The following is a 13,463-nucleotide window of genomic DNA, read 5'->3' as shown; positions in this document are numbered from 1 at the left end:
AAACTAAGGAAATCATACTTCTTTTCCAGACTGTTGTCCTGCACCTATTTCAGACTGAGGTTGTTTTTGACTGGTTGGGTAAAATACCCATGACCATAAGCAGAGGAATGGAGGAAAACTTGAAAAGCCCTTTTACTTTGACCCACTGACAAGGGGAAAAAAGGGAATGAGATCAGCACCACGATAAAATTAGTAAAGAACCTGCAAATGGGGAACAAATGGGAAATAAAGTTTCTGCAAGGTGCAAGTGAAATGGGTGAACCACATCACCCATTAAAAAAACTGAATAGGGGTGGGAGGAAGTAGTCATAGTCTGGATCACAGGTTAAGTAGACAATGTTTACATTACTGTGCAATATATGTTACAGAATACAAATCAAATGCTTTTAATAAAATCAGTAGCATTCTTCCACAAAATTATTATGAGAACAAAATAAACTCACTTAAAGGGATGGCCTTCATCAGACTTTTGGATTGCCTGGATGACCCCCTTGTATATCCTAAAGCTGATGGTCACAGAGAGCAGGGCCAAGGCAATGTAAGCTGTCACACTCACGATGCTGAACACTGTTAATGAAAGCAGCAGGAACAAGCTGGCACCAAACACCACTCCTGTCTTCTTAATGTCTCGCCAGTAAAGGAGGTCAACAACTGAAAATTAAAAAGGCAAGATATTAGAACAGGATACTTCTTTTCTCCATAGCACAACAGTACATGATTCACTTGACTAAAAATTATAAGAATAAAACTCAAGACTGCACGGTTACAGAGCTGGAATTAGCAACAAAAAAACCCTCATTTTTCCACTGATTTTTTATTGCACTTCAGATTTTATTTAGTTTATTACTAGGATTATCTCAAATGCAATTGTTAATATTTAAGAACAATTCTGCCCTGAAGCAACATCAAAATTAATCTCTCCAACTACTCTCTTCCACAGCAGAACCACAGCAGTTTGTGCTTTACCTCATTTTATTCTTGTGGATTTTGCTGAGGTTGTTCACTGAAGAGATTGGATCTGATTCCCTTTTAGGGCGTATAACAAACACAGTGAAGGCCAAGACTTAATGAAGAGTTTTATTTTGCTTTGGACTGAAGGTATCCCCATGGGCACATGTATCAATTATGGGACACCAAGAGGAAATCTTCTCACCAAATATTCAATTAAGGCTAAATCTGCAGCACTATGGAGCAAAAACACTTAATCTGTAAACGAAGCTCGCTTCTTTTTAAGTGATAGTCATCAAGACACAACCAAGGGCATAGTATGATGCTATTTTTAGGATCGTTCTTTAGAGTAATCCATACTCTTGCACAAGTCATTGGCAAGAGCTTAGTATGTCCACTGCAATTTCACATTTTGAGGTGTTGCTGCATCAGGTTGGTTCCATCTTGAGATTTACAATATTTGGCAAACATTCATCACTGCTGAGTATGTAACTGTGCAGAGGCAGCTATAGCCTGGTTCAGTGTTATATTTTCTYRTGRAGTACTCAATAAAACTTGCTCTTTAAATTATTCTACAGCTGATTTGATTTTGCAAAAATCAATTCCTTTTCTACATCCAACCTGTTTAATATTAGTATTAATGTAAGAACTGTTAAATACAGACTCAAATCATAAAAATTACTAGAATCAAAAAAGTTACAAAAGCTGAATAAGCCTCTCTCTTCTTCCCAGCTAACATAGAAGTTAACTGCAGATTACAATTCAGATCAGATTCTTTTTCTGAACAACTGTRCAAGCAGCCATAATGCCTATTGGTTCTTACAGGACGGATATGTGAACACACACAGTAAATAATTATCAGGCACTTCAGAGCAAATCTGCAGAACTGTTATGTTTCACATGAAAATGCCTCTGGTGCTATGGTGATTTCACAGTGCTTCAGCAGCTGAGGTCCTTTGCTAGTTATTTCAGTAGAGAAACTCAACAGCAAGACCTGGAGAGATGAGAACTCTGATCTTAAAGCAGCCAAATATGCAAAATATTTTATTCAACTATTTAAATTCAGCTTTTATGAAGAAATTTTCAAAAACACCACAAAAACTCCACAGCTTACAGACTCACAAACATCATAAGTCAAAATTATTGCTCAAACGGTCTCACTCTTCCACTACCACTAAATGCTGTTCCCTTCCTTTCTTCTCACATCCAAGATGACTAGTAGGGATAAAATAAAATAAAATAAAATAAAATAAAATAAAATAAAATAAAATAAAATAAAATAAAATAAAATAAAATAAAATAAAATAAAATAAAATAAANTAAAATAAAATAAAATAAAATAAAATAAAATAAAATAAAATAAAATAAAATAAAATAAAATAAAATAAAATAAAATAAAATAAAATAAAATAAAAATGTCAGAGCAGATTCGTGATGCAGGTCACCATGGGACTCCACAAACACAAGGGATGAGATGAAGAGCAGCCAACTAGAGGAGGTACCAGCTCTGCTCTGAGATGGTCAGGTTCAGGTGCCTGTCAAGTGCCTGCCTTTCCCAAGTGTTTTTCCACTCTGCTGACCAGATACTGTGCTGGGTCTCCTCACGGCACATCAAAGCTGTTTTTCCATATTCCTTGACAAACAAACGAAGCTCTAAACCAAAGTACCACTCTTTACAGTTAAAAAAAGAAAAAAAAAAAAAAACAAATCAAATGAACTTGTGTATGAGCTCTAAACTCAAAATTTAAGGACATTTTCTTAGGTTTCTCTGGCTTCGGTTCTAATTAAAAAAGTGGCTATTAGTATCTTGGTAACAAATTATGCTAACAAAATTCAATGTACAAAAAAAGCTGACCTAGAGAAATCTGTAGGTTTGATCTATAAATGACTAAAGGCTCCTATTAAAGTTGGGTGTGAATATCTGTGGGTACGATCTGCAAAACCAATCTCACCAAAACAAATTGGTTGATCTTTTGATCTAGGCTGATCTATCCTTTGAATCTAAGTTGATCCTAGATTTTGTAAGAATTCTTTAAAAAAAAAAAAATCTAATTTTCTCTCTTTTTGCTTCAGATACTTAGATCATTTAAATATTGTAGTTTGAGCAACCAGTGTTTGGGTGATGCCTCCATGTCATGCAACACACCAAGAACTGCTTTACTCTCCTTGTGCAGATGGCTTTAGTTCTTTTAATTAAATTCTCCCTCCATTAACACAGTTTTAAATTACCTGCACTCACAGTGGGTTCCCACCACTTTACAGAAAAACCACTTATTTTAAGTGGTAGCACACTGTACATGCACCCACGTAAAAGAAATGCAAAGATAAAAATTCAGCTTCTAGTTTCCAAAAATACMAGAAAGGTTAATTTCTGAAATTAAAAGCATACTGCCAGTGCCAAAGGATAACTGCCTTCACCCTTTTGTTCCCAGCAACTGAAGTCACTACATTAGGAGCTCCCAGAGCAAAATTAAGCTGCACATCAGCATTTTTCCTCACTTTGTCTCTACTCCCCTTGGACAACTACCAAATAAGCCTCCGCATAGCAACATGTATATCTTGTTTCATTGTAAATTCTCCAAAGAGAAATTCAGTGTGGCAAAAGTCACCTAAAAACTGATTTGTAAGTCTTAATGCAGGAGAATAAATGAGGAAATCGATTTATGTTCTCAGAGTGATCAAAAACAGCTGTTTACATTTCTCTCAAGTAAAGCTTAAGAAAAAAAAAAAAAAAAGAAATAAAAAACTAGAAGCAGCTTTCTAGCTTTAACTTGAATGCAACGTATTCCCAGGAAACCAAAACCCAAAAAGGGCAGAAATCAACACTCAGTTGCAAAGGCAGGATCTTTCCTTATGGAAAATGTCTTAACTGAATTCCATACAACATGAACTACAATCTCATGCATTTAATACAAGTATTCTGGGCCTATTCAGAAGCAAGAACAGCTGCCTACATTTGGTAAGCCTGAACTGTCACTTGGCATATCTAAAAATAGCGCTGCTAGCATCCGTGCCTTACATGCAGAACTCATCCAATTACATTTTGCTTTTAAAGCAAGTGCTGTGACAGGCCGTTTAATCACTGTATTTTCCAAAGTCCCTTCTTTCTCTCCCAACCGTTTACGTTAAACCTGAGCGATCTCACATTCTCTGCACGACAAAAAGAAGCGTTTAAATATATGCGCCCRGAAAACAGCCTTTTACAGATTTCTGAATCAAACCACCCTTTATTTAAAAAAAAGGGAAATTAAAAGCCCCGAGATCTGCACGAGCTCCTAATGCCCACGCGCCGAACACGATGAGAGGGAATAAAGGAGGGGAAGGGAGCGAGACTGACCGATTTTGGCATCCATCTTGCGCGCGCCGCACGCGCCGGGCTCTCGCGCCGCTGCCTCGCTGGGGGCCTCCCACTTCCCGCGAGGCCGCGCGGAGGCCGGCGCAACGTGACGCGACGCAAGCACTGGCGGCCGCGGCCGCGCAGCCAATGGCGGCGGCGCCGAGCGCGGACGCGGCGGCCGGGGAGGYGCCGCGCGAGCCCCGCACGGGAAGGCCGGGCACGGGCTAACGCGGGAACGGGGTGCCGCGAGTCGCTCGCCGTGCACCTGAGGTGCAGACAGCGGCTGTCGCCACGGCTGTTAAGGCATGGCTGCCACACAGAGGTTAAAGTGCTGTTAATTTATCTTTACAAGGGTGTTCTGCAGCTAAACATGGTGACTTAAGCTCCCTATCTACATGCGACGGCGCTGTTCAGCACTGCAGCTGAGTGTTTACATGCAGAGCGAGCAGCCCGCTCAGAGCTGTGGGGCTTGCAAGGCAACACCAGGCCAGGGAACACCCTGGCACTGGGGCAGCCCCATGGAGAACCCCCAGGGCAGGGAAGGAGCCAGCCCAGAGCCTCCTTCCCATTTGGGTTTCCAAGAGCTCAGATCCAAACCTGCAGTCACCACTTTTTAGTAGTACCTGATTTTGAGGGCAACCAGAAAAGAAACAGGTCCGAGAGGAAAGGTGTCGCTTTCGCTTCATTCCGAGTTCCATGCGAGGAAGGAGAGGAGGCAGGAGTGACAGGCACCATGCAATGTTAGTGAGCTGCGGTACATCCAGGTAAACAAATCACATCCTGGATCTTACTGTCCTGCCAAGATGTGCCCATACACGCCAAGGAGCCTGACTCCAATGAGCCTCCAGTCATCATACAGAGGAGGCTCTAAACTAGCCTTTCCACGCGAGCAAAGTCCTCCAAGCAGCATTAGCAGACTTGTGTTTAATGTTTTCAGGCCATGCTACATCACAGTGACAGCGTGACTTTTTTCAAAGCATTGTCACGTTTTTGTCACAGTGAACACACGGAGGAGCAGATCCAGACCAGGCCACAATACTCCTGAGTCACTCTGCCCTGGGCAGGCGCGTTGGAAGCTGCTTTGGCCCTTGACTGCAATTCAGGAGCAATAAAGCAATGCCAGGCTGGCGAAACAGTGTGGCTGTATCGCTGTGGGGCACGGTGCAAAGCACAGGGAGCTGCAGCCACGAGCGGCTTCCAGACCCGGGGAGGGCGCTGCGAAGCAGCGGCTCCAACAGTCCTGGCAGGCGTCGCTAATGGCTCCCTCAAGGCCAGAAAACAAAGCCTGGAGCCACGTGCTCCATCTTGGCATCTGCCCCAAATCCCCAGGAATTAAAGAAAAAGAGAGGAGAGGAAAGCAAATACAATCTCCTGTGAGCCAATATGGGGTCTCATTTCTACTTATCCATACATATGTACACACATGTGCACACACAAATACCTGAACCGAGGAAACCATTTTACACTCAATTATTTACAATAAAGTTTTTGAAAAACTGCTACAAAAGCTTATGCAACCTTTTCTTCCCCACCGTTCTGCTAGGAAACTGGAGTTGTTTTCAGCTCATTATTCAACRAAATGTGCTGTATAGCCTTGGAGTACAGATGTGACATACATCCCACCATTACACCAGCTACACAAGCATTAGTCTAATCTAATTCTTTATAGGCGTRACTGGGGAGCCCTGCTTCAACACTTCAGGAGATGCTATAAATGTAGGTCACTCCATCTCCTGGGTAAATGTATTTCACTGCTTACTTAGCTGGCTAATACCGCATGCAGAGGCTTTTACCATTTCTACAGTATTGCTTTCTCATCTAACATGGCTGTAAGCAGAGAAAATAGGTAGAACAAAATTTAGTATTGCTAGGAAAAATCTAAAAATTGTACGCTTGGCTCCTCTCTAGTTTTATATTAAATTCTTTAAAAAAAAAAAAGCTCATTTGTGAACTTGTGAGCAAGGAGACAGAGAATTATGTTGTAATATTTGGCTCTATATTTACTTTGGGGCAAGATAAGTATCGTAATCAGTCCCTGAACTTTACCCATCATTTTCCAGGCCTCCGGAGCCTGACACAGCAGAGGAGGAAAACGTGGCACAGGGCTTCTTTGTCTCRCTAGAAACAAGGGCCATCAGAAACCACACCAGAACGGGCTTCACCGCCACGACTGGCAAAGCACAGTTGCACAAGCAGAGGAACCGCACAGTTCTGCTTCCTCYGAATGCTTTCTGCTTGTTCTGCTTCAGTTTTGTTTTTCCCTGGGCCCTAGCTCCAAAACATTACAATTGAACCCCCAGCCAAGCGGGGGACTTCCTTAGAGGAAGAAAAGAGGAACAGGTACCAAAACAGCTCCATCTGCTTGAGAGAAGCCACTGTCAGAGAACAAGGAGARGGGGGAGGCGAGTTAAAGCCACCGTGAGTTGCATCAGCACAAGACATCCGCACAGGACAGGTAGCGGCCACGAAGCCGCCTCCGTTACGTGCTACCCGGCTGATGCTGCGCCGGGAACGCCGGCCTGGCYGCTGGTGCCGGGCGCCGCAGCAGGGTGGCCCCGCAGCCCGGCGCGTCCCCGCCGCCGCCGTCCCGCACACGTGTCCCGCACGCACGTCCCGCACGCGCGCCCGCCCGCCGCTCCTGCTCCAGGAGGCTCCATTTCCCGCAGGGCCGCCAGCGCTGGCTAGAAAATGTCTGCTCTCAGCCACAGCGCTAATCCTGCTCACGGGCTTCAAAAGGAAAACTGAAAATGGGCCTGAACACCCCCAGGGAGCTTGCCTTTTCATTTCCACAGAAACCCTCCCTCCCTCTCCACCCTCCTCTTTTTTCAGCTCATGAATCAGGCCTGACAGGCAGTGCTGAACACTGAAATCAGTCACACATTAGGAACATTCTCGACAGGAGCATTTTTCCTAATATTTCTTTATATAGGAAATAGAAGCTTTCCTTACAGAGGAAAGCTTAGAGCTTGAAAATCTGACTTCCAAAGATTTTCTCCGTTCTAGCACTTTTTTCTTCTACAAATATAGGTTCTTTATGGATTTTACAAGACTGGATTCTAGACAATCACCTACTTAGTCAAAAAAAAAAAAAAAAGCAGGCATTTGAATCAAGTTCAAGAAAAGAGAAATCTTCAGAAGCCCAAGTACTGAGTGTGCCAGAACCCCTTTAAGCAGTAATTTAAGTACCCCAAGTTGATTACAATATTTTTTTAAAGCTTGTCTTGTTGATAAAGTTCGAAGATTACGTATTCAAGCACGGCTTAAACTCTTACACAGTGAGCACTAATAATGATCCATAGAGATTTAAAACGGCGTCTGCCATTGGTGCTTGCAGGGACAAAGGTCAGAGCCACACTAATTTAAGGCTAGCTACTTATTTACCTAAAACAATTTTTTTATTGTGCCTGCAAATCCTGAAATTCAGACAGTTTTTTTTTCTAAGCTACAATCCAACAGAGCTAGGAAAAATCCTAAGCAAAAAAAGAAAACATTTTTAAGGCCAGAAAGGAAAGAACATACAGCCTGCTATATTTGCATCCAATTTCTTCTCATGAAATTACTAAGCAACATGAAATGCTGGCACTAAATTACCTGCAGAGTTCCTTCTCATAAAATTACTAAGCAACATGAAAAGCAGACACTAAGTTATCTTATATTTCAGTAATAATATTAAATTATTAATAATTTAGCCGTTTCAGTGCAATATTAAATTCAGATTACACTAGTATCTGCGCAACAAAACATGCCCTTCTTTAACGTGCCCTGTAGGGCTGAAAGGGAGCTGCAGACGGTCTTGCAAGCTCTCTTTTTCCCACATAAACCGCTTATTCTTCCGCCTTGCTCAGCTTTAACCTGCAGCGTTCAGCCCGTTTCCCCGCTGCACAAGCAGACTCGCATCCTGGTGACACTACGGAAGCAAGCGCTCGCCGCGGGGACCGCTCACACAGCGCAAGCCGCAGCATCGCCTGGCTGGGACAGGGAGGGGTGGCGGGGAAGGCAGGCAGGCAAAGAAACACGAAATACCCTTGTCCCTCCAGGTGCTCTGCTGACTGTCCATGTCTGTCGGGCAGGGCTGCGGCGCGCGGCCGCGCGKCTCAGTGGCGCATAGCAGCGGGCCGGGCGCGGGAGGAGAGCTGCATGGGCGGCGCGGGGCGCTCTGCAGTGCGCAGCGCTGCTGCACCGGTGCGGCAGGCGCCGGTCAGCTGACGGCGCGGGGTGTGGAGCGCCGCTGACGCAGGGCAGCGCAGCGCAGCGCCGCCCGCCGCGGCGCAGGCATGAGCGAGCGCCGCCACCCCGGCCATTTGCTTCCCGCCTGCGCCCGGGGAGGCCGCGCCAAGGCRCAAGGCAGAGCCTGGAGCCTCCCGCACAAAGGTGGGCGGCTTCTCCCGGCAGGGCACCCACATAGGGAGCACTGCACTGGCGAGGCTGACAAAGGCTGGCYGGCCTTAAGCTGCTTCTCACAGGCTCCAGGGAGGAACTGGCCAGAGCAGCTTTGCACAGGCTGCTTTTCAAAGCGGGGCAAAGCCGGGGCCTCAGAACGCGGCTCGCTCCTCCCGCCTRGTGTGTTACACAGGTGCCTGCCCGGCCGCGCGGTGCAGAGGCATCTTTGCAGCTCACCCCTCGCTACCACACACCTCTTCCTTTAAACACGGGCTTGCACAAAGACAGAACAGGACCCTTTCTGTSCCAGGATAAAAGCAAGAGGCTTGCGAGGAATAAGGGACGTCTCTGTGCCAGTATCCTCAGGAACTGCTTGCATGCATCTATTCATCTTACTGCAGCACAGCTTGAGAGCAGTTACGCCCACCACCCCCCACCACACACACCTCATTCCCACCACCAAACACCTCCCTTTTTCCTTTTAAATTAATAGCCSGTGTTGTCGACTACCAGAATTACAGATCCAAGGGCATTTCTTCCCCTTTTSATTTAAATAAAACAATCCATAATACTGCTATGCACAAAGATAAGTGTTGTGCAGACCTAAAGCAAGCTCAAATTGGAATCGCATGTTCTGGAAAAGAAGCTGCAGAAAAAGGTGGCGTCATTCTGCCTGCCACCCCCATCAGAAACACAGCATCTCTGTAGTCTGGGACCACTCTTTAACATGTGGGGGTGACAAAATGATTAAAGAACTCCCAGCACTGCTCTAAAACCTAGCAATATTTGATATATCATGTTCTGAACAACTAGAAAGAGGCGTGCATGTCTCCATGAAAACACTGGAACGGCTGGGATGGAGATTAAATAGGCAGCTTTGCTTTTCCTTACAGCAGACGGTCCTAAAGGGAGGGAGATTACCACAGAGTTACCTGCAAGCTCAGTATCCATCTGCCACTCCAGCTACTGCGCGCATTTAAGGCCGCCTCTCACAGCAGGACCCAGAACATATTTCTAATAGATGTAAGGATRTGCATTTCAGTCACTATTTCAATGGACAAAAAGACATACCACAGGGGAGAAATGGATACAATATACACAAATAGTAGACTGCAATTGTTCAAGTTTTCTCATGCTATATTATAAAAGCACAAAATATCTGAGAAAYCTGCTTTTCTCTTTCAGCTGAAAATCCTACATTTGTGGGAAAGCACCAAACCTTATGCCCCTGCCCTTTCATTTCATAGCTTCACTGAGGAGGAGGGACAGGCAGAAAATACCTGTAAAAACTGACTTATATAAATACAAGTCACCTCCCACATTCACCAAATTATTTGCAAAACTGTCAATTAATTGGATTCATTCCCCAAAGATTGTACTTAGCCTCTCTTTTGAAGTATTTTGCTATTGCATAAGAGCTAAACACCAAAAGGATCCATTTTACACATAAACCTGCACTTCAGCTGCCAGTCCACACAGACATGAAGTCTCTTCCTACTTCCCTGCTCTTCACATCACGCACTTGGAGCCATGCTGCTCCATGCACCTTTTGCTGGAGTCACACGCAGCCACAGCAAAGCAGCAGCAGCCACAGCACAGACCAACACGTGGCCACACTGCACACTTTTATGAAAAGGCTGCGCTACACCCAGGAATAGCTGTACAACCCTGTGCTCTGCTCCTAAACAAGCCATTAACTCCCCACGCAGGAGCTTCTCCCTCTCCTGAAGATTCCCATCCTTACCCTTCGCACATGCAGCATTCACTCCTACCACTCCATGCAAACGATAGGCAGACTGGAAAGTGCATCCCCCCTTCCTCATATACCTTGTTTCAGGCCAGACACACCCATGTAAGGCTGTTCTATGCATAAACTCACTTAGCAACACACACTGTGTCAACAAACTTTGGCATAAGCTTTCCTGCCTCTTTAGGGAAATCACACACGTGCTTGAGTGCAGAGCTGAACCCAAGGCTTCCCTGACACTGTCACGTAGCAGGGCGCACGAGGGACACAGTTGAGCTGAGCCCACTCCCCTGCCCGAGGCCCCTGCAGCCCTGTGCTCTCCATAGAGCTCCTTGCTCACGGAGCAGTCGCCCAGCTGCACTGGCAACAGCATTTTTGCATGGAAAAGAAATGCTGCCTTCCTGCACAGGAGCAGACTGCAGGTCTTTACCAAACGCACTCATCCAAAGGCTCTGGTCAGTCCTGGTTGCTCCGGGCAATGCTGGTTGTCACTACAAGCACCCTGTTTTCTCCCTAGTTCTTCAGCTCTTCTGTTGACTTCCAGGTGATCTGGCTCTGTTAGCAGTTCTGACCAGTCCAGTAGTACTAACCAGCCTTGGCCTCTCAACACATGGGACCTAAAAAGCCTTAATGAAATGCTGGGGCTCCAAAGATGCTCTTTCTTTACAGGAAGTTTCACTTCAGGTATTTTCTCCTACTCCTCCCCAATCCTTTGCCAGACTCTCAAACTCAGAAGTCTCCTATTTATCATTTACCTGGTAGCACAGAAAAACTTGAAACACTAAACTATCCAATAACATAAATTAAATCAAGACTTTATGTTCTATTAAATGGTATTTATCAAGTAATCCACTCTTGAAGGAAACCGCAGAGGAATTCCAGGGGCTTCTCCCACTCCATGAAAGGAAGAAAAACAACACAAGACAAAACCCCACACTTCCACATGCTGAACTGCCTTCTGTATTAAATTGTACTACAAATCCTGAAATTAATAGGAACGTACCAAATGGTGCTAGTGTTACACAGAGTTTCTAGCTTCTTTTAAGCTTTGTACAATTGTCACAATGTGATTTGCAGTTATAGACTTCCAAGAACCATTTGACTTGTGCCCCTGTGATTTGGGAGTACAAGGAAAAGCCTCCCCATGGTCTGCCCGCGAGCCACGTTCTGCAGCGCCTTTGTACCCGAGCTCGACCTTTGGAGCCGTCCCCTCTCAGAGGGCCAAGAAAAGCAGGGCAGCCCCAGCTGCGCTCCCATCACTGAATTACCGTATGCCCTATCGCACGCAGGGAACAAGATCCAAAACAACAAAAAAAGAAAGTCTGGAAGACTTGATTTGAAGGGCAAACATCAGCCACAAACACTTGTGAAGCCTGATCCTCAAGAGCACCACGAATCAAGAGTTTCCCAAGAAACAGGCTCCCCTAATACTCAACACTTCAAAGCCCTTCTTAGACCAATGTAATGCTTAACACGATCATAAATATAGGGATTTCTAATATACTTGCTGTTTGTAATTTAACAACATTAATTTCTCCATGCTCTAGATACTATTAAAAGCAAAAAATGTTTTRAAGGAAAGCATAGTCTTGTAGCTTATTTGATAGTGTTAGTGAACTGCAGGCAGAAATCACTGTAGGCATTAGCACTGAAGAAAGTCCGTTCAACACCAGTGCCAAGATATGTATTAGACATATTAGACGTATTAGATATATTTCTACTCTGTAAGAGTATTAGTGAACTCCAGTAGTTAGATTTTTTTTTTTTTTAAAGCAACCTTAGATGCCATCCTGTGCTAAGGCTTGCACTTAAGTAGCAGTTCCCAGTATCATCCTGGCAGTACAGCCACTGGATGGCACCAAAGGCCACTTTTAAGAACAGCTTCAAGCACTTCTTACAGGCAGGGCCGTTCATTTACAGGGGCTCACCAGGAATAGCCCTGGCACCACCCGGGCCTGCTGCTCTGCAGCACCTGAACATCRTGCAGGTATCCACTGGAATGAATCTCGATATATCATATATTTATGAAGATCAGAAATACATGGAGCCTGGTCAGCATGAGAGCGAACTGGCAAGGTTATCAGTTCAGCAATCTAAACATACCATGCATTGAGAAATTRAAAAATACATATATACATATATATGTGTCACTGCGGGTTTACTCGAACAGTGCTCTCTGTCATTTAAGTTTTTAATATATGGGAGTTTGGTTGGTGGATTTGTTGTTGTTGGGGTTGCTTAAAAAAAGGAAATAAAAAGAAAGAAAAGMAGCAGAGGGGTTTCTTAATAGAAAACTAAGGCTAGAATCTGGAATTGGTAAAATACAGCATACACAGGTCTGCTGGCACCTAGCTCATCTTTCACCACAGCATGTTAGTAAGTAAATAACCAAGAACAGGAACTGCAGGGGAGCAGTAAGATGGCTCAGCTGAGCGTTTCAGCGGCCAGCAGCCGTATCCGCCGGCCGGCCAGCTGCGAGGCAGGCGCGGGGCACAGGCCCTTCAGCTGTGCTCACACTGACAGGAAGGCGGAGAACCAGCACCACACAGTGACGCTTAGGAGGCCGGGCAGGCCAAGCACCTGCATGCAGCCACTTCCGGGCTTTGTGAAGAACTGCCCTTCCTTTCTGAGCGTGTGCAMGACCAGCACACACATTAGTAGGGGTTTTTTCCACTACTCCATCCACTACTTTGAAATGGTGCTTAGGTAGTTTGGTATTAAAAGCTGACAACTGATTTAGTTGCTGACTATTCACTAGGCTCTTCAGGCAGGTAAAGGAAGTTCAATTCTATATTTAAGCAAGATTTAGCTTGAAAATAAATGTACACAACACACTGTGGGAGGGGAAAAAAAAAGACAGTATGTGATTCTGAATTAGGATTCCCATTAATTTGGCTTTAAGAAAACATTCCTCTAGAGTAAGGCAAAAATATTTTCTTCCCAAATAATGCAACATGTGAAAAAGTCAAATTACAACTGCTTTAGAGAGTTGAGAAAGAGCCAGGAGACGGGATCCAAGAGCTCTGCAGACAAACCTGAATGCGCCGCAGT

General features: G+C 44.8%; 1 protein-coding gene across 5 annotated transcripts in view; it reads right to left on the bottom strand.

Moving 5' to 3' along the window:
* The window catches only part of RTN4 (reticulon 4), a 44,004-nt gene that overhangs the window by 10,310 nt on the left and 20,231 nt on the right, over positions 1-13,463 (bottom strand). For 3 of the 5 annotated variants that reach the window (XM_026033819.1, XM_026033820.1, XM_026033821.1), the window contains one exon: positions 444-651. In XM_026033819.1, coding sequence (XP_025889604.1) covers positions 444-651 — 208 coding nt within the window. Of the gene's footprint in view, positions 1-443; positions 652-4,285; positions 4,328-8,308; positions 8,388-13,463 lie in introns of those variants that run through there. The other 2 variants (XM_026033822.1, XM_026033823.1) reach the window with 2 other exon arrangements.

This window comes from Nothoprocta perdicaria, unplaced genomic scaffold, assembly GCF_003342845.1.
Source record: "Nothoprocta perdicaria isolate Ctin4 unplaced genomic scaffold, notPer1 scaffold_133, whole genome shotgun sequence".
NCBI lineage: Eukaryota > Metazoa > Chordata > Aves > Tinamiformes > Tinamidae > Nothoprocta > Nothoprocta perdicaria.
This window is presented reverse-complemented; position numbering and strand designations above follow the sequence as displayed.